This window comes from Vigna umbellata, chromosome 5, assembly GCF_029865625.1.
Source record: "Vigna umbellata cultivar VRB3 chromosome 5, Vumbellata_1.0, whole genome shotgun sequence".
Taxonomy (NCBI): Eukaryota; Viridiplantae; Streptophyta; class Magnoliopsida; order Fabales; family Fabaceae; genus Vigna; species Vigna umbellata.
This window is the reverse complement of record NC_142169.1, coordinates 18,776,961-18,798,946: the sequence shown is the minus strand read 5'-3', so window position 1 is coordinate 18,798,946 and position 21,986 is coordinate 18,776,961. Positions and strand designations below refer to the sequence as shown.

The 21,986-nt window shown below is 32.6% G+C and overlaps 2 protein-coding genes across 5 annotated transcripts in view; both read right to left on the bottom strand.

Annotated features, from left to right (window-relative positions):
* LOC124839179 (protein RRP6-like 2) overlaps positions 1-4,779 on the bottom strand; it is a 30,027-nt gene extending 25,248 nt beyond the window's left edge. The window contains exons 1-2 of the mRNA XM_088116082.1: positions 4,024-4,779; positions 615-773 (exon numbers count right to left, since the gene is read on the bottom strand). Coding sequence (XP_087972208.1) covers positions 615-773; positions 4,024-4,491 — 627 coding nt within the window. The 5' untranslated portion in view covers positions 4,492-4,779. The remainder of the gene's footprint in view (positions 1-614; positions 774-4,023) is intronic.
* A 6,785-nt stretch (positions 4,780-11,564) lies between these two features.
* On the bottom strand, positions 11,565-15,021 carry LOC124834843 (Transducin/WD40 repeat-like superfamily protein). Of its 4 annotated transcripts, XM_088091959.1 has the most exons (3): positions 14,862-15,004; positions 14,105-14,312; positions 11,565-12,894 (listed from the first exon to the last, which is right to left on the bottom strand). In XM_088091959.1, the coding sequence occupies exon 3, from the start codon at positions 12,846-12,848 to the stop codon at positions 11,811-11,813; it is 1,038 nt and encodes a 345-aa protein (XP_087948085.1). In that variant the 5' UTR covers positions 12,849-12,894; positions 14,105-14,312; positions 14,862-15,004; the 3' UTR covers positions 11,565-11,810. The 4 variants fall into 4 exon arrangements, with proteins under 4 accessions (XP_087948085.1, XP_047165600.1, XP_087948086.1 ...); XM_047309644.2 differs by lacking the exon at positions 14,105-14,312 and having other exon boundaries at positions 14,862-15,021; XM_088091960.1 differs by lacking the exon at positions 14,105-14,312 and having other exon boundaries at positions 14,879-15,011.
* Between the last annotated feature and the right edge of the window lie 6,965 nt (positions 15,022-21,986).

The window sequence follows — 21,986 nt, the reverse complement described above, 5'->3', positions numbered from 1 at the left end:
ACAACTAATATATGCAATTTATTGAGCATCACCACAACAATGACTACTTACTCAACGCAATATCAAAAACAACTTCAATAGCTGTTAGAGGAAAGGACAAATAACTTTGAAATACTACTGTCGTTAAGTAGCCTATACTAAGCACAAACAACATCCGTGAAAAAGAAGGGAAGGTATACAAAGTAAATAATAATCAAACTAGTGATACTGCACTTGGAAGAGCACAACAATTAGTACAATTTACATATAGATTTCTAACGCATGTCAAGGGTGTTGAGTTTGTTATTGCCAGTAAAGAACTGTTCGACACACAACATAATTGAAATTGGAACAGAAACATAAACAAAGGAATAAATATCCATATATCAAGACATGTATTAAGATTTGTGCAGTTAAATAACAAGATTTAAATGAATGCACAAACTATAAATTATGAACCATTGCAGCTGCACATACTATAGACAATAATTTGTTGTTATAACATGGTTCGGCTAATGAATAATAAACAAGCTTTAAAAGAAATGTATAGTGAAGCCACAAAAAAAGAAAGAACATAGTAGTACAAATGAAGGAAGCTTTATAGTAAAATATAATGAACAGCATTTATGGTATACCGCAAATTCATTAACTGTAGACAGCGTAGCAGCCAACTCCTTCAATCCTTTGACTTCCTCTACAAGCTTGAAAGGGGTGCATTCTATTGACAGAGGCTTTATTGGCAAAATATCCTCAATATTTTCTTTATCAACAAAATCCAAAACAGAGAATTTCTCCTGAAACATAATTTAATTATTACAGAACATAATTAAGAAATAATAGATTAATAAGAATTTTATACATTATTACAGAACATAATTAAGAAATAATAGATTAAGAAATAAGAATTTTCCAAACTCCATTTCCTCTGCATATCCATTCTTTTGGAGATTCCACATTGACTAAAAATATGGCTAAATTATAATATATAAGTAAGTGCACTCCTCACCTTACATGCCAATTTTGTGAGATTAATTTAAGTTTAAAGTTCATTTTTTAAAATGATATTAGAGCCTACCTCTTAGCATGGTTTGTTAGGCATATTTTGTCACTCGCTATCAAATCACCAACAAATATCTAGTCCTACACTCAAGATGTTCAATTTTTAATTGAGAAGGTGTGTTGACGATCTCATATTGACAAAAGACATGGCCAAAGTATAGTATATAAGTGAGTCCAAACCTCCACTTACAAGCTAGTCTTGTGAGATTGAATTTGGATTCAAGTCTTTTTTCTAAGGAATTTATTGTATCTCTTGTTCCATCATAGTTGCCAACAATCACAATGCCTCTTTGTTATCTGGATTCTAACTCAAAGATTCCAATGTCTTACACATATTTTCCAATCTTCCCTCCATGTTCAACCAACCATTTCATTTCCATTCCTCGACTCGATTTGCATCAATTATAGGTACCTACAACTCCAAGATTGATCCCCTAGTACAAATTGAATAGCACCATCTTAGAATTTGGGTCTATATCTAATTCAATCTCACAAAACTTGCCTTTATAGTGAGGTTTGCACATCACTTATATACTATATTCTAGTTATATCACTAGTTGATGTAAAACTAAACCACCACTCTTGAGGTTGCAATTATGGCAATCCCTAAAATAGAAGTAAATACACTCTGATACTATCTTAGAATTTGGTTTTTGATCTAACTTAACCCACACAAAAATAATTTGACCAATGGGATTGTTGTTAGAATTGTCAAGGTAGAACCAATGAGCTTTCATGAGCTTCTAAAGTCGGGTTTTGTGACCAAAATGTGAGAAAAGACATTTTTGTGGAACTTAAGCCACCAAAAAGCTTTCTTCCCTTCAAATTCTTTAGTGACCCTTCTCTCTGGTTAGATTTGACATCAAACAATACACAAGCGATAATTTAGAACTTGTAATTCCTAAATTCATCTCTCTATCCATAAGAATTGCTCAACCACCGCTTTTCAATTTTCTTTAAGTCTTTTAAGCCACAAGTTAAGTTGCTTTGGGGACTTCATCTAAATTTGGACATTATTAATCATGTGCGATAACACCACATTCACATTGACCCTACCACTCCTCCAACGGAAGTCAAATCACACCTATGTATTGAGGGCAAAGCAACGCACTGCACAACCAATAATAGCTAGAGAGGACACTACAACAAGAAAATATCAAGGGTCCAGTTTAATAAATCCTATGAATTTTGTATTCATTCTTAGTCACTCTCTGATGTGTTTATTTTAGCCTAGAAACTATGGCCTCTTCCTGTATAATGCAACTTATGCTCCTCACTACTCCTTTGTTTAACTTGACTATGCCTTTACCTAGTTCTAGATGTCGTCCATTGACTCCTCACCAACAAGTTCAAAACCCGTCTCTTTGTTATATATTTGATTCTTCACTATGAATATTATTTAATTTTAGGTATTATTCTTTATTTTTCAGTATATATACATAGTATAATATAAATTTATTTAGGGTTCAAATTGCAGACAACCCACTATTCAATGTTATGTTCCCTGTTACCTTTTTTTCTCACTCCATAATCAATATCAAATATATAATAAATTGATATGTTAATAAATAATAAAAATCTTTCTTCAATTTTAATGCATGGTACTATTTGGGGTAGTAGTTAATTGGTTAACTGTATCCTTATATTTTAATTTAAAAATATATTTTTACAATTTTTGGTAGGATCTTATAGTCCACATTATGATTTATGAATTATAGTCCTTAACACGCTTTTCTAATCCTAGGCAAATATCAATTATGACACTCTTCCTAAGAATACTCCATTCAAGTTGCGTAGATATCTCCTCTCAGTTGAGAAGGTTATTTCGAGCATTACAATGGAAGGGGAGCAGTAGAATCAAACTAATGCCATTCTCAAATGTGAAGCCCGATGTTCTACCTATAACAAGAGCTTCTTCTGTCATTGGTTATTTTACTACATGGTGTACGCAGAACTAAATAAAATAACCAAATCATTACCAAGAAACACAAACACTTAACATCATACCATAGCAGCACTAAAGAGATGGCGTGTTGTAGACTTGTGGACTGCTACAGAAGAAGATTCACAAGGTTCTTACAGCCATAATTGTGGTGGAAATAACTGTCATTGCCACACAATAGTTACACAACCCAAAAAAGGAATAAAAAAAAGCATTTGGGGCTGATCGGGGAGCAATTTTGGTTCAGAAACTTGTTCTGTCCATGTAACAAAAAACATTTAGAGGCGTTTTTTCAGAAGGAGGGGGGGCGGAGAATCTGGAGATATCCACCCTTCACAGTGGTTGATGAAAAAAAGAAAAGCTTTCTTTTGCATCATCGTGTGATGCTGAGTCAAGACAAACCACAATTGATCCCATGCTCCAGCAGTATTTCCAGTGTTTGCCAGCCAATTTTGTTAATTCCAGCAAGCCTGTTGATCTCAACAACCCTCCTTGGGTGCTCTGATCTCTGTTTTGTCTCAGTGTCCCTAGGCTGTTCCTTTCTTTTTAATACCAAACTCCACTGAGTACAGGTGTTTCACCATTAGGTGCTCACGATCATTTATTAGGTATAAGTCCTCACTTTTAGGCTTTTTTTATTTGTCAGCACTTATACGCATGTGATATGAAGTACTTATCACAAGCTTAAAACCGCGTTCAATCGTAAGCTAATGACATTGTAACTTACACACCACGGTTCTTAACATGGGCGAGCTAGACTCATCAGATATCGAGCACGAATAGCATATCGGGAAATAATATCACAGATAAACACAACGACCTGCGCACCCTTTGAATCCATTCTTTTAACCATCAAATATGAGAGAAACCATTTCAATAATAATTCATAACCCCATACCTGATTTTAACCAGACCCATATTTCCATTTTCAATTTAAACATTAATTAAGCTCAAATCCATAACTATTTTCGAATTGCAAAACAGCAAAACTACTAAAACCATGACAGAGGCAGAATAATTTAAATTCGATGCAATGAACGAACCAGTGGATGAATAAACCGCTGACCATCTTCACTTTTCTCCAACAAAACATGCTCAAAAGGCTGGTTTGCATTATCAACAACAATATTATACGCATACTGAGGCTTCTTGATCGTCGGTATATGAAACGGCACTTTTGTCTTCTCCTCCAACTCGTTTTCAAATTCCACTCCCTCCTCCTTCATAATCCTCCGCAACTCGTCCACCAACTCATCAACCAGCTCGAAAACATCGTCGTTCGCATTCACAAGCCACTCGTACGCGTCGTCCACGTCAGCGGGAAATGCCGAGCCTCTGCCCCAAATATTCTCTGCCGAACCAATTCTGTTGAGCATCGACTGTGTCCTCCGCGCGATTTCTTCTATCGGGCGTCGGAACTCCGTGAATTTGTAGTAGAAATGGAAGTCCTCGCCAGAGGGAATGCATGGCGAAGAAGCGGAAAGCTCCGTTAGGTGGTGATCGAAGTCCATGGTTAGTGAAGAAGCCGGTGGAAACTTTGTTGGAAGGGGTTTTATGATTAGGGTTTCAGGGTTTTCACCATTGACGTCGGAAACTCACTGAACGCTGACGTTTGCGTCGGTGTCAGTTTCGAAACCGTGCCTGTGAGAAGAGTTTCGACAGCAATGCAGGCGTCATATACGTTTATGTCACGTGGCACTGTGCACGTGGGAAGGGAGTACTTACGTTTGTACTTGTGAAATTCAACATTGACTTGCTTTGAATGAAAAAGGTTGTTAGAAAATCTTTGTCATGTTATTTCCGTTGTGTTTCAAATCTGCATATGTAAATGGAAAAAAGTGTGGTGGGTTTTAATTTGATGACCACACACAGAGTTCGTAAGTTGCGACATTGATAAAGAAAAAACGTAACACATGATATACAAATTAATTATTTTAATTCATAATCTTAAGTTCAATTATTAGTTATAAAATTGCATTAATATTATGAGAAGAGGATGTATGTGATCTTCTCAAAAATATTGATTATTCACGGTTAAACAAATAATAATAAAATATCATGTAAATTTATAAATTAGATGTATAAAACAAATAAAATAGACATATTACTGTTATCTCATCAATCAAATTGTTCATCACAATGAAATATCTTATTTCATTTTATTTTCTCATAAACTACTCCATTTTTTATCTCTAAATTTTTTTTAGTCTATATATTTTGTTTATAATTTTAGTCATGATATTTTATCTTCGATCATACAAATATATTATTATCTTAAGTTTTACTAGATCATAAAGTGTTTTTCTTCTTCTCTTAACTTTTTTTCTTTATGTAAATGTCACTTTCAATGAGTCTTTATGTTATTTTAACAATCATTCTTTTTTTTATATGTTTTCTTCTAATACAATTAATATTCTTAATATAGTCAATATTTTTGTTATTTGTGCTCGTACAATTATGTCTAATCAACCCGGTGTTTTTTAACAATCACCAAGTGACTTAATTCAAGTACTAACTATTTTGTCTCCTTCAGCTCTAACAATTGAGTATGTCCTTCCAATTGCCCTTCGACAAGGTTTACATGTTACCTGTAATCCTTTTCTACATTATATTGTTTTAAGTTACAATTGATTGTCTTCACCTTTTTATACCTGCATTTCGTTTATTTCTGCTATGACCACTCCAAAATTTGTCAGTGATGCCTTAGCCCATCCTAGTCGGCGTCAAGTCAAACTAGATGAACTAAGTGTTGTTTAGAAAGTGAAACTTGGGAATGTGTCCCATTACCGTATGGAAAATCTGTTGTTGGTTGCAAATGGGTTTTTTCTATTAAAGTTGGTCTTGATGGAACTATTTATCGCCTCAAATCTCGGTTGTGGCCAAATGTTACACACAAATTTTTAGATTAAGTTATGGTGATATTTTTTCTATGATGACAAAGATACCTTAGCCCATCCTAGTCGGCGTCAAGCCATACTAGATGAACTAAGTGTTGTTTAGAAAGTGAAACTTGGGAATGTGTCCCATTACCGTATGGAAAATCTGTTGTTGGTTGCAAATGGGTTTTTTCTATTAAAGTTGGTCCTTATGGAACTATTGATCGCCTCAAATCTCGGTTGTGGCTAAATGTTACACACAGATTTTTAGATTAAATTATGGTGATACTTTTTCTATGATGAGAAAGATGTAGTTTTGTCAAAACAAGTAACCTGGTCCGATTCGTCATAGGTTGGTCACTTATTAAGCCAACACAACTCGGTTCACTTATTAACGAGCTAAAAAAATGTAAACTCGACCCGACCCACCACAGATTGGTGGGTTAAATGGGTTAGCTCACTAACTCACTTAATTACAAGTTTTTTTTCAAATCCAAAAAAAATTACAAAGCTTTTGTAATTCAAATCTAAATAAGTTTCACTCTAAAATGATGTTAAACTCCAAAGATAATTCAAAATAAATAAAAAGTACCATACAATCCAAATGTAATCCAAAAACAAGTACAAAAAACAAACAAATAAATTTCTAATATTGATCATTTGTGTATCACTTATCCATGGATAAATCCATAGTATTTTTCTCTCTTGAAACAAAATTTTTTCTTTATCGCATCTACAATACAATAAAACAAAGTATTAACTAATAATATTGAAACACGAAATAATAAATAATTAAATTAAATTAAGTGGGTTGGTGAGTCAACCCGGCTCACACAGGTTCAATTCGGGTGAGCCGAGTTTTAAGTGGGCTGGGTTGAAAATACGCGTATAAAAAAATTACATGTTTTTCAAACTCAACCCGGCCAGAATTCGCGATTAGGCGGGTTGGCCCACGTGTTCTAACTCATTTTGACAACACTACAAAAATGCCATCTGTTTGTTTATTTATAGCCATGATTGTTCTTCAACAATGGTCATTTTATCAACTGGATGTCAAAAATGTGTTCTAAACCATGTTTTGCAAGAAGAGATTATATGGACCAACATCCAATATTTGTCACTTAAGGAGAGTCTTTTGGCTTGGTATGTCCTTTTTTCAAATCCTTAAATTTCCTAAAACAGTCTCTCAAAGCCTAGTTTGGAACAATTTGGTATGACTCAGTGTGAGGCAAATCATTCAATCTTTTATCGTCACTCAAGTGTTGCATATGTCTACATGGTAGTATATGTTGATGACATCATTCTTACAAGAAGTGACAATCATAGAGTCTCTCTGATAAAGCAACATTTTTGCAACTATTTCCAAAAAAAAAAGATCTTGGCAAACTTAGATATTTCTTGGGTATTGAAGTGACATAATCCAATGATAGTATTGTTATATCTCAAAAGAAGTATGCATTGGATATTTTGAAGGAAAGTGGGTTGATGAATTCAAAATTTGTTGACACACCCATGAATCTTAATACTAAACTTCAATCAAAATAGGGGGAGCCTATGTCAGACCCTAAATAGTATAGAAGACTAGTTGAGAAATTGAATTATCTTAAAGTTACTCTTCTTGACATTTTCTTTGCAATTAGTGTAGTACACTAATTTCTTAATTCCCTATGTGAAGATCATTGGAATGCAATTATCCATATATTAAAGTACATTAAAGGATCATTGAAAATGGTTGTTATATGTAAGGATGGCCAAAATGAACTCCACTAAAATACACTCTTAAAAACTACATTAAACAAAAAGCTTGCTTATGTGAACTGAACTAAATTGAAAATTAGGTTAGACAAACTAAATTGAATTATTTTTTTGTTCTACCCAAATTCGGAATAGGCTAAAGGTCGAGACGGGTCAGTCAAACCAAAGGTCGAGACAAGCCAACCTTACCCAAATTCGAGATGGGCCAAGCCAAATGTTAAGACGGGTCAGGTCGGCTCAAATGTTGAGACGAGTTAGGCTAGACCCAAGCTCAAGATAGGTCAAGTATGACTGAAGGTCGAGACTATAACATCCCATTTTAGGATGCCACGTGTAATTAATTAAGAAAAAATGACTTCTGCTACCACCATGAAATAGTGAAAAATTATAAATTTTATTTCATTATCGTGAAAATAATTAAAATCATGCGAAAATAACAATTAATTCAATTACAACCTAAAATGTTAAAAAAATCTAAACATAAACTCTTTTACTTTCTCAAAACATTTCAAAAATTCTCATACTATTTTCCCACGCACATCCTCACAATACACAATACCAACATCATCTATAACATCATTTGTTGTCGTATAAAAACGATCATCATAAGTTGAAACCACAACCCAACATGCAAAAGTGAGCTAAAAGAAAACAATACAAAATAATGCATAATAACCACACCTATCTACCCCAATCCATAAAGTCAACCACATTCACATCACACAAAAACACATTACCACAAACACCCACGATTTATCCCCCCGTACCCTACCATACCACTTATTCCTCGGAATTGATCAGTTCGAGTCGTACGACACTCAAACTCATCCTCTTCCCGCATCGCACGATCAAAGAGGATTATTTTCCCTATCACACGGCTGAAAGAGAGACCCCACAATTCAAACCCATCATTTTCCCGCATTGCACGACTGAAGAGTCATAGCTGGATTTACTAGGTATGGAGAAACGACCCCACAACAACTTGTCTTATCCTCACACGCATACAACCAACAACAAGCAATACATTCATGTTTGAACATCACAACAACCAACCACACAACTCGATAACAAACAACACGACCAACAAGACCTTCGACTTAATAATCACCACAAACTGTTTGACCAAACACACACAGAGCTCGACAATCATAACAAATAACAATTTAACTCAATTCATTATGTAAACATACAAGCAACACTACAAGAAAAAGAAAACAAGAAAACAAAAATCAAGAATGTAAGCTCCATCTACTTGTGTTTCCCGCTAAGACTTTTTTCTAGAATAAATAATGTCCTTCAACAACACCCATTGGCTCTCACAGACCTTCACTCGATCAAATTCTCACTCTCACCCTTAAAGTTTCTATCTATTTTTTCCAATGACCAAAGTTTCTATTTTAACATAATATAAATAGAACGTGTCTAATATAGTAACAACTATGTATGAGATTAATTTTCCTTAGGTTGAATATGCACACATGGTATTCTTTTTATTATAGAAAAAATATCGCTAAATCCAAAATGTTAATAAAGAGTAATAACAAACAAACTAAAGATAAAATATAAAGATAAGATAAAAATAGGATATCTATCTAAGATATCTAATAATAATCTATTTAATAGGAAGCATACCTAAACCAATTGGGTTTATTTTCAAAATATTTATAAAAGTCCATTATTTTCATAGTATAATAAAATAAAATTATCTTTAACTTAATTAATTATGATAAGTCCCTAGATAATATATTCTATCTTTATATTTTTATTCTAATTGATTATGATAAGTCCCTAAATAATACATTTTATTTTATTTATATTATCTAACAATAATATCTAATTATATCTAATAATATCTAATTATATATAATAATATCTTTTTATTTGTACATGTATATAGTATATAATAATATCCAAGAATATCTTTTAAAATGTCTAACAATATCTAATAATAATTTTTCTAATTAATAATTTTTTCCCAAATCTTATTTTATTTAAATAAAATAAACCCTTTAGATAAAAATAACAAACTATTTTATCTTTTATTTAAAATAGTTAACCACATTTGCATAGTTTTCCTAATTATTAAAATTTCTAGAATCGCACATTCCCCAATCAAAAACATTTTTCATTCCCGAAAATGTACTTACAAAAGGTATCTTCTTCTTATGTTTTCCTATAATAAGACCTAAGAGAAATTCTTAAAATTTTAGTTAAATGAACACAACAATACATTTATATTTTAAAAATGTACAACAATTATTATAAATATTCATACACACCACACTTGCACATAAAACAAATAATGAAAGAAATAAACAAATATTATACACACAACAAGAATAAAACACATGATCATTAATCCATAACAAGGAGCTCTAACCAATTATATTACCCTTCACTTCTATAATAATTATCTTTTCTTATTTTAAATAACGACTCTCATGAATACTACACTTTCTAGATATATAATTTTCCTAGATCTTATAAAGACGGACCAACATGGGCCAAAGTTCGAGCGGGCCTGATCAAGCCAAAGGTTGAAATGAATCGTGTCAGACCAACAATCGAGACTATCCAAGTTGAGCCAAAGGTTAAGACAACCAAATCTGTGAAAATGTTGTCACGGGCCTAGGCATAAATTTGGCCAAATTCGATCAGGAGGTCCATAATAAAAACTTGATTGAGTTGGTCTTGATTGAAGTTCAACCGAATTTGACAAGTCAATCCCAATCAAACATTTACTGAATTCAGTCAAAATGACCATCGCCAAAAATTAGCAGGGACCATCACAGGCGAAACTCAATCGAGTCAATTCAGACCAAATTCGACTGAGTCAACCTCGATTAAAGGTTGGTTAAGTCAACATCAACCAAACTAAACTGCAACTTTAGAGACTCTCAAACAAGTAAAAAGTATAAACCCATTTCGACCCATATCCGACAAACTCATCTCGATCTTCGATTTAAGTTGACCCGTCTTGAACTTCAATAAGGGTTGATCTGAGATGACCTTCGACTCGGGTTGATCCATCTTGACCTTCGACTCGGGTTGATCCATCTTGACCTTCGATCCAAGCCAATACATCTTGACTAACGGTCCGGGACAATCCATCTTGACCTTCGGTCTAGGGCGATCTGTCTTGACCTGCAGTCTAGGTCAGTATGTCTTTAAGCTAGTCGACCCATCTTAATCTTTAGCTTGGGACGACCCGTCTCTTTCTTTGGCTCAAACAGTCTCGACCTTTAGTCCGAACCCCATGTCTCAACTTTTGACCTATCCTAGCCGGTCTTAATCTTTGATTCAACCTGACCTGTCACAACAACGAATGCTATGTGGGACCATTTAATTCATTTTTCCAAAAATAATAAAGAAAATACATTTTTTTTCAAATATCAAATATCTATAAATATAAAATAAAATTGTACAAATATAAAAGAATTTCAAAGATCAAACCAATAAAGATTATATAATTATAGAAAAGCGTGAAAAAAAAAATCAAATGTGTCCAAAAAATAAATTACAAAATGAAAAATCAAATAAAAGTTTATATAATTTTTTTACATTACCCAATAAATTAAAAGTTTTTAATAATTTAAAAATGAGACTTATATGAAGACAACAACAGGGAAGAAGACTGAGAATTATCCAATGCCCAATTAAAGCAAAAGTTCACCATTAAAATCCGAGTGACTTTCGATAATAACCACGAGAACAAGTTCTTTCATTTGTCATCCCTATGGATTAGACCTTGGACACCCTATCAGTTTATAAATGAATTTCACTAAAATTATAAATCAAGAATATGACAACTCATTTAACAAGATCTACGTGAAATATACCTAATTAGTAATAATTCTTTTAAGAAATACATAAACCAAGGATGAATTACAAACATTTCTCATTTTAAAAATTAATCAAAATCTTCAGGGATAAAGCTTTCAGAAAAACCCTCCTAAACAAAATGACACGAAACTCAATATGAAAGAGTGGAGCCATTCTCACCAACGTCAAATCTCAAATTACATCAATTAGTAAAGAAAATAGATATAATGCTTTTGGCGGAACATTATACAGTCACTGAATTCATGGATCAGGAAACAACAGAAAGAATTCAGGATTTCTAAAGTTTACCACTCCCTAAAGTTTGTCAAAAGCACTAGCATGCTCATTTCACTTGGCAAGTTCCTAAACGTTGGGCTTCATATCTCCCCCAGATAAATCTGCTTGTCACTGCCGCAAGATCCAATAATAGGCTCATTGGGATGAAAAACACACTCATTAACAGACCCATTGTGACCAGGAAGCTTATACAAGATGCGACGAGAAGTGGTATCCCAGATGTAAACCATTCGATCAGAACTACCAGCCGTTACCTTGCTTCCATCAGGAGACCAACCACACTTCAACAAGTTCTTCTCAAAGTTGTGTTGGTGCCCTTCCAACACCTTCACACAGCGATTTTGTGGAGCATATGGGCGCATGTCCCAAATGCAAAGCTTGCAATCCATGCCATTTGTAAGAAGGTACGACCCATCAGGACTCAACTGCATACCAGTAATCATATCTTGATGACCTTGCAATGTCATGGTAACTTCACCTTTACGCAAATCCCAAATCTTGACATCATTATCAATACCACCGGTGAAGATCTTATCTGATGCATCAGAGAAGCCAACAGCAGTAATCTGGTATTTATCCGGGAATGTTTGGATGGAACCCCTTTGACGCATATCCCATAATTTAGCAGTTCCATCATCGGAGCCACTAACAACAAGAGGTGGTCCCCTTCGAGAAGGACAACATGCATTAACGTATGATAGATGTTCTACCATTTTTTTTATTTGTTTTCCTGTTTCCACATCCCACGCCCTCACTGTTTTATCAGGGCTGGCAGAAATTATCTGTGTCCCATCAGTAGTCCAGTGAAGATCTAAAACTGCATTCTTGTGACCTTTCAGAACCATGAAGTTCTTGCAATCCCCATGCACATTCCAGAGGAAAATTTCCCTGTCATGAGATCCAGATGCAACAACTGATCCTGCAGGATTGAACTTCATGGTATATATAGCACTCTGGTGACCTGACAGCAACATGATTGGTGATTCCAAACTTGAGGTCCGCTGCTTTCCATTTGGCCCAGGAGCTTGAGGGGCATTATATGGAACAGTAGACCATTCCATTGGCCTTGGACCAACAATTGACAGAGCGCTTTCACCTTCACTTGGAAAAACTTGCATGTTAAACTTCGCTCAGAATTGAAAGGGTTAAATTTCCAAAACCTCACTGAAACAGAAAAAGAAGAATCAAATGTAAGATCCCAAAAAGAGTTATATTAAAGTTAGTCAATGACTTTTAAATTAATTCCACAGGTCTTCATCTACAGTTGCAATTAAAAGCATGATGAGAAATAAATCTCCAAAAGTCTCCCCCAACCCTCAAAAAAACGAAAACACCAAAAACAAATGTGAAAGTTAAAAATTATAAGCCAACATTTATTAAAGCAAACAAAGTAATCCACTAAGCATACAATAAATTCTGATAATCAGATGTCAATTTACACGAAAGCACAGCTAAGGGGGGACTTACCTTTCAGTTGATCACTTGATCTTAAATATAAATACGAAGTATAAGAAAAATGTTCTTCATAGAAGGGTAGGTAATTGTCTGTCTTGATAAACGAAAGTAAACTGTTCTTTTGGAGGAAATTGTATATCAAAGAACAGTGTGTGTGTGTGGTGGTGGGGGGAGAGGTGGGGTTGAGCGCATGTATGTTTTAGGTAGCGGCTAAATTAAGCTGAAATGAACTGGATATATGAATACGAAGTATAAGAAAAATGTTCTTCATAGAAGAGTAGGTAATTGTCTGTCTTGATAAACGAAAGTAAACTGTTCTTTTGGAGGAAATTGTATATCAAAGAACAGTGTGTGTGTGTGTGTGTGGTGGTGGGGGGAGAGGTGGGGTTGAGCGCATGTATGTTTTAGGTAGCGGCTAAATTAAGCTGAAATGAACTGGATATATGACCAAACAATAATTGTCATTGTCTTGCAAGGCAAAAAAAACGTGAATTGTGTGAAGGGATTTGTTTAGTTCAGTTCTGTGTACTTTACAATCAAACTCGCATCACAAATTATTTAACGATATCTTTATGACAGACTCTGTTTTCCTTTCATGCGTTTATTTCTCTTCCACCTCAGCACTGATGTTGTAATATAACAGTTAGCAGATTAGACACTGAAACAGCATCATCTAAATCTTGAGTTGACGCTTCTCTATCTTAATTCAAACCCTTGAACTCCTACAGCCCGCTATGACTTGCCACAGATTGCAGTTATGCACAATATCAAAAACACTTTCAGCTTGCTTTCATGAAGGTACCAATTTAAGAAAAAAATAAAAACCATTAGCCAATTCGTAAACAGGAAGAATGCAAGTGGGGAACAAAACCCGAAGATTGAGAAAGGAAGTTGAAACAGGCTATTGTAGGTTGTTTACTGCAATCATTGGAGCTTTAGCACAACCACTTATGGGAAGATTAAAAGTTCCAACTTTTCAAACTTCTCCTAACAAACAGTTCAGTTTGGTTCTTGGAAGCAAAAAAAGCATTGGATTGCACACATTGGATTGCAACTTTCTAAATAGTTTGATTGTATGCAGTTCAAATCCAAGGTTTTGTTCGGTTCGCAGAACCTTTTTCCCATACCTATCAAATAGAACAAATCAATAACTTATTGGCAATAAACAATCACTTCCAAAGCAAATATTCCTAAATAACACTACATAACTGATATAATATCAACCTCCAAACAGCACACATTTTCTGATAGTATACGCACAAGTAAAATAAATCCAGAGCGGAAGCACAAATCAAATAAGAAACAAAATTTTACAGAAAATTTTTCAAAGCTGGAAAAATAATGTATGCATACAATCCAACGTCAAACGTGAAGCATATTAAGCATACAAAATCAAACAGCAGCTTGTGCAAACTAAACCACGAGGAAATCTAAAAGCAACAGCAACTTGTTGAAGTACATAGTTGTCAATATAAAAAGGTTTATGCAATTGAGTAACTAGGGTTTAGTTGGTGAGCGGTGTGGGGAAAAAAGCGCGAAAACTATTTTGCAAAGAAAGAGAAAAGGGATTTGAACGGGGCAGAGGCTAATCGCGAAGGATAAAGTGCACACAGTGAGTGGAAATGAATGGAATTAAGGTGCAGGAGAGAAAATAAGGAAGAAAGAGGAGAAAATACCTCAGATTGAGACTCACAATTCGTTCGTTGGAACGGTGTGGAACAGGGTTCGGAGAAGGTTCACACGCGCCGCTGCTTGAAACACTCGTTTGGTTCGCCTGTAAATGTATATACTGACCAATTTACAACCCTCCTCCAAACGGGTTGCCTGCTGTTGGTGTAAATATCCATTTGCGCAGTTATTGATTTGTAACCGTTGGATGAAAGGTGTCCATGCCTAATTTAGGTTTTTAAGACATGAGTTTTGATTCTATTCTCCAAACATTTCATTTTCTTTTTTTTAGTTTTTATTAATTAAAAATTACAATTTTTATCTTTAATATTATATGACGTTAATTAATGTTGTGATACAATATTAGGTTGTGTACCTAAAAAAATTCTTAAAATTTATAAAATAGTGATTATTTATATATCTTAAACTCAATGTTACCAAAAGTAATCATTTAAAAATTTAGAAAATACAAATAAAAGAAAAAATTCATACATTTTATAAAAATTAAAAACGATCATTTTAAATTTTATAAAAGTAAAACTTTACAAGTGTGATTATCTATTTTAAAATACTTAAATTTGAAGTTTATTTACGATAACGATTAATTTTATATGTTTTTATGGGTATATTTTCATGAAAAAATCAACTTTTGCATAATTTTTACCTTATTTTGTCCCTAAGTTTAGTGTGTTTTTTATATTTTCTTATGTTTTTTTATGTTTTAGTTACTATATGTTTGTTTTACCTTTATCTCTCTTTGAGTATGCGAAATAAGAAAATAGAAAACAATTATATGGAGGAAAACAAGTTGTAATTCAAGGAAGCATGAATAAGAAAGAATTATTTTTAGATAAATACTCACTCCAAAGGCTCTAGAATTACACCTATGGCTATAAACACGAAGAAAAGGCTCACATATAGGTAGAGGTGTCATTTGAGCCCCTGGCCCATGAGTTGACCCTGACCCCTTCTAAAATCAAGCCCCAATTTTCTCTAGCCCACTTAATAGAGGGCTTTTTAAAAACCTCAACCCCTAAAGCCCCACACAAAGTGGGTTGGGGTAGGGTTAGGATGGAGCTAGCCCCCAAACTAAATTAATTCACTTTTAATGTTTTTTTAGTTATTTCTTTTATTTACTTTACAAGTTCAATATTTTTCAAAATTTACATGATATTTAATATCTTTTTAATTAAATATAAATGTATAAATATTGATTTTATAACAAATTATTTAATATAATTTTTTAATTATAAGTATATTTTAAATATATAATTTTATTATTTGAATTGAATAATGTTTTTTTGACCGGTTTCGGTTAAATTACTATGTTAAAGTTTATGAAGCTGGATAAACATTTTCAATCAAATTTTAAATTGAATATAAATATTTTGATAAGTTATTATGCTAAAGATCATGAAAATTGGATAAGACGTAATAATTTGTTTTGTCAAAATTTCGAAGTTAAAGTTCATGAAAGTCAAACAAACATTTTCAATCAAATTTAAGTTGGGTAAAAGTTTTTTACTATATTTAAATTTGTAGTGTCTTCAAAACTAAATTTTTATGTTAGATAAAGTCATTTGTTTACTAAATTATTAAGTTTCATTATGTCAAATCAATATTTTTTACCCAAATGGGTAATAATTTTTTATTAGTAATTACAATAAACTCGAATAAAAATATACACTCAAAATATAAGTTAAATATTTTGACAAAATATTTATATATCAAAGTAGTTCATACATTTATCAAGATATAAAGTCTAAGAAGAAGGTGTCTCGTCAACTAACTCATTATCATCAATATTTATGATCAAACTAAAGCTAACAACATCCAAATCAAGGTTGGAGAAATGATGAGTGGATGGATATGAAGAACCTATATTGGTTTAAAACAAATGCTTGAGGAATAGAGTTTACTTTATTGTAAATTTTAGAAATTATAAATTTACTTTATTGTAAATTTTATATGTTAAATAGGTGTAAATAATAATTTTTTATTTGAACCTGATAAGTGCAATAAAGTTAGCGTTGTGAGCATGGTAGACAAAGAAACAAGGAAAATTTTAAAGTCAATCAAGCCCAAGCTCTACCCATTCCATTCTTGACCAAGATACCAAAGTTAAACGAAGAAATAAGCTATGCATAACAAGTGTGAATGAAGCACGAAAAACCTAATCCTAACATTAATTAAGCAAGATTTACTTTGATTTTATTTTAAATTTTGAAATTCAAATTTTTCTCCTTTAAGTCAGTTTAAATTTTAAGCCAAAACTTTTAGGTTTCTAGATTTGAATTTGCATTTGATTCCAAGGCACATTTGAGATGCATTTAAGCTTAGAAATTTAGAGGCCAAGGTTAAATAGTCAACTCTTTTAATTTGTAGATTTTTTTTTATATTGAATTGATTGAAAGAGTTTTGAGAGTTTTTTGAAAGAGAGAGTTGCATTATTGGATCAAGTAGTGATTTCATCAACACTTATCTTGAAGCTACTTTAAGTGTCATCAAAACATTCATTCTCTCATAAGCTTTTCCTCTCCATTTTCTCTTTTATTTCTTTTTATAATTACTAAAGTGTTCATCTTCCCAATACTATGTTGATTCCATCGTTTATTTTTAGTTTAACAATTCTTATTTGTTTTAAATTGTTTGTTAATATTTACTTTTTCTCTTAAAACTAATCCTTCACACTTATATAGTTCTCTTATATTAAATTTGTCCTTAATAAAAAAATCCTTCCAAGTTTTTTTCTATCTTTTTTATTGTGTTGTTATTGCTCTTATCTTAATGTTCTTGTTCTACTCTTAGATACAAACTTCCACACTTATATAATCATATATAATTATATGAATTAAAATTATGTTTAGTGGTCAACATCTTTTGAGTTCTTTATCTTTTTTAAATCCTTAAAAAGATAAAACAAATTAAGTTTATATTCCAATCATGCTAAATAGAGTTGTCAAAACGGGTAACCCGACTCGACTCGGCTTGACCCACACGGGTTGGTCACTTAGTGAGCCAACCCAACCCGGCTCACTTATTAGCGAGCTGAAAAAATTTGAACCCGGCTCAACCCACCACAGGTTGGTGGGTTAAACGGGTTGACTCACTAGCTCATTTAGTTATAATTTTTTTTAATTCAAATCTAAATAAACGTCACTTTAAACTCCAAAGAGAATTCAAAATAAAAAAAAATATCATACAATCCAAGCGTAATCCAAAAACATGTACAAAAGGCGAGCAAATAAGTTTTTAATATTGATAATTTTTGTATCACTTGTCCATTTATAATATTGATAATTTTATCACCACCTACAATATAATAAAAAATGCTAACTAATAATATTGAAACACAAAATAATAAATAATTAAATTAAATTAGGTGGGTTGGTGAGTCAATCCGGCTCACCACGGATTCAACTCGGTGAGCCGGTTCTAAGTGAGCCGGGTTGAAAACTAGTCCGCATAAAAAAATTATATTTTTTCAAATCCAACCCGACTCAAACCCGTGGTAAGTCGGGTTGGCTCGCGGGTTACAACTCATTTTGACAGCACTGATGCTAAATCATAAGAAAACTTTTATCAAAAAGGAAACTTGGTGCCTAGGCTTTTTAAATATTTCTTCACCTCCTTCATAGGTTGACACATGAACTTTTTAAACTAAGTTTTGACTTGATATTACGCCTCAAAATTGTTTACCTCTTCTAAGGTCACCTAAAGAATCACAACACTTTCTTTAGTGATCTTAATTTTTTTTTTCTAATTTTTTCCACATCTTTCTTCAACACCAATATCTCAACAACCTCATCTTCAATCTTCTTTTCTATCACAAATGTTGATTGTATAATTGTGATACGATCCTATCCAGAAAAGAGTACAATTGTTTCTGAATTTGGATCCTTAAGAGGTATAACAAAAATAAATCAGACAATAATGTAGAATAAGACATAGATGGAGATGCCACAATCTAGTAGATTGATAACTCAATGAAGATTCACCACAAAGATTGTCATCTTTGATAAGAATTATAGTTGGGAACACCACAATCTAACAAATTGATTAGAGGTGACAAAACGAGCTAATCCGATCTTTTTGGCTCTGCCCGTAAAAAAAGGATTAGGTTTGACTAGTCTATACATAAAAAATGGGCAACTAATGATAACTTATCCCACACACGAGGGTTGACCTGGGTTAGCCCGGGCTATCCTCATACTTGTTTTTTAAATTTTTTTTAATTTGTTTTTCTTTTTTTTAATTTTGTTTATATATATATATATATATATATATATATATATATATATATATATATATATATAAATGACTATTAAAAGCATATTTAAACATATAAAATATTTTATAAAATTTTAAGTGATTCGTTAATGTTTTTAGTTAAATAAAGTAAAATAATTATTACATTTACATGTTAAATTACTCCATTATAACTAATAATTTGTAAGTGTTAATGATTTAAATTACAATACTATTATATATTAAACTCTTGAAAAATATAATATAGAAAAACTAATATTTTAAATTATTTTTTAATTTAAAAAAAAAGGACCAACCGGTGGGGTTGACTAGTCAAATTTATGAGTTGGACGGATTGGACCAAAATGGATTGACGAGTCAAACTAACAAGTTAACCTGTCGGACCTAACTTGTTTTGCCACCTCTAAGATTGATAAGTTAAAGAAGAATTACAACAAAGAATTTAATCTTTGTCAGAAACCATAATTCTAATCCAAGAACCAAGATAATCATCTCTTATTAAGAACCCAATTTTCATATAATGACCATCCAAGGTGTTTACAAATGTATTTTGTTGTTCCAATATACAAGCATTAGAGTGAAAATTAAATTGAAAATTTAAAAACAAAAACGAATTACTCGCCCAACGACTACTTGATATTCTTGCCGAGCGATATAAGTGGTTCATCCAACAAACTTTCAAAATTAAAATAAATTACAAACGCTTTAAATGCTTAAAATTTATTCTATAATTGTGTTCCAAGCCATAATCTTCATATATTTATGTTCTTTGAATGACAAAGGCTCATCCTCAAGTTCTTCTTTTGTTGAATCAAGAGATAGTCCTCTAGGATATCCCATTCTGGAAAATAATTTGTCCTCAAATTCACACCACTTGATGATTCCTTGTCCTTTGTACTGGATTAGAAGATAATCCTATACCATACCGTCGTTCTCGTAAAAATAACTCTCTCCTTCTTAAATTTTTCCTTATCATTCCATGAGGTGGAGGATTTCTTATAGGAGATCATTCTCTTAATTGTTGTTCCTTTAGACTAATTTATCATTATCCTTTTCTTCTTGGAGAGAATTCGACAACGAACTCTAGAAGATTCTACACACAAACACAAACATAAATCAAAGACATAATTATAAAATAATAAAAAATATAAATTCTATCTAAAATGAGATTTGGATCCAAAAAAAAGCAAATCTCTTACTATCAAAAGGTTTTTGAGGTATGCTTTTGGGGTCAAATACCCATCTGCAGTAAACATCAAATAGTTTTAAAGTAAAAATTGAGTTTAAACAAGTGTGTTTTGATGATTTGAACTCAATTTCTGCTCAAAAAAGAATTGCACCTCAAATTCACTTTAACATTAAAAACTGGTGCAAAAACTGGTGCAGTGACTATTATGTTTGGTGATTGTGTTGGTAGATTTCAACGGTGCTGTGAAGTCCAATTGGAGCATTCAAGTTGCAGATTTGGTATGAGATTTGGTCATTACTTAGAATGTTATATTTGTTTGCATTTCTTAATAGTAGTTGTAGTTGGCTGGGACTAAAGCATAAACTTATATCACAAACTTGTAAAATTCTTCAAACTGTTTAATTTAAAATGACAACAATCATATTAATCATTATAGTTCTGGTTGAAGTATATGTGGTGAGCAACTGCAAAGAAAGTGTATGGCCCGCAATTCTCGGTAATGGAGGACACCCTTAACGAGGATGTATCAACAGAATCCAATTCCTTTTTACCACTGTTCTGAGAGCAATGTTGTTCTACCTCACCCTTGTGGAAACTTAAGTCGAAGACTTCACCGACAACACCTTAGTGCCTGAACAAGATCTCCATTTACCACGGACGCCACCTTTCTCTGCCACGAAATTCTTCTCTTTTTCCTTGCTCACCAAGGATTTCTTGTTCATCTTCTTCTTCACGCTAAACGAGGGTTGTTGTTGCTGGTAGGACCTCCATGGGAGTTGGATGGGTGGTTCACCTGTGAATGAGGAAAGGAGAGAAGCCTCTCACGTGAAGAGAACAAGGAGGTTGCCACGTTGGGTTGACACGTTTCAAAAAAGAGAAATATGACATGGCACACCGTTAGCCACATAAGAAAAAGTCTAACGCCGTTAGTTATGTAGGACTAAATCCAGACTTTCTAAAAGAAGAAGGATGAAAATGTATCAAAGTTTCGGAGAGTGACGAAAACTAAAATTGCGTGATAGTTTGAGGACAAAAACATATTTAACCCTCATAAATTAGATTAAAAATATATTAAAAATATCATATAATTTTCATCCTAACCAGCAATAATTCAATTAAAAATAAATTAATTAAATCTAATGATTTAAAGTATATAAATAGTATTACATATACTTCATGACAAGATTATGCGTACATTTTTTTCCTAAATTTCATGATAAAAAGATAATGTCATTGACATAGAAAAAACTTTTAACTGTTTTTATTTTAGATTTTTGATGTTTGTTGAAGATCTGACCCATATTTATTGTATTTGAAAAAATATCAATTGCACTAGAAAATAATGAAAAATATTAAGAAAATAAAAATATATCTTTCATTATGGATTTTTGAAAATTTATGAACATTAGAGAAAAAAAAAACTTAAACAATGACAAGCACTTTCTCACCCCATTTCTAATGATTTTTATTTTTGGAGTGTCTTCCTCGAAGATCCATATATAAAGTTATGACAATTTGAAGTTCACAAGTTCAAAGTTAAAATGCAAAAATCCAACTTTTAAGACACACAATAATAGTTAGTGAATGAAAACACCATCCTTAATGCGAAATGTAAATGAGCACCACAATGACAAGATGAAGTAAAACGGGTTGAAGAACTTGCTCCTACGAATTT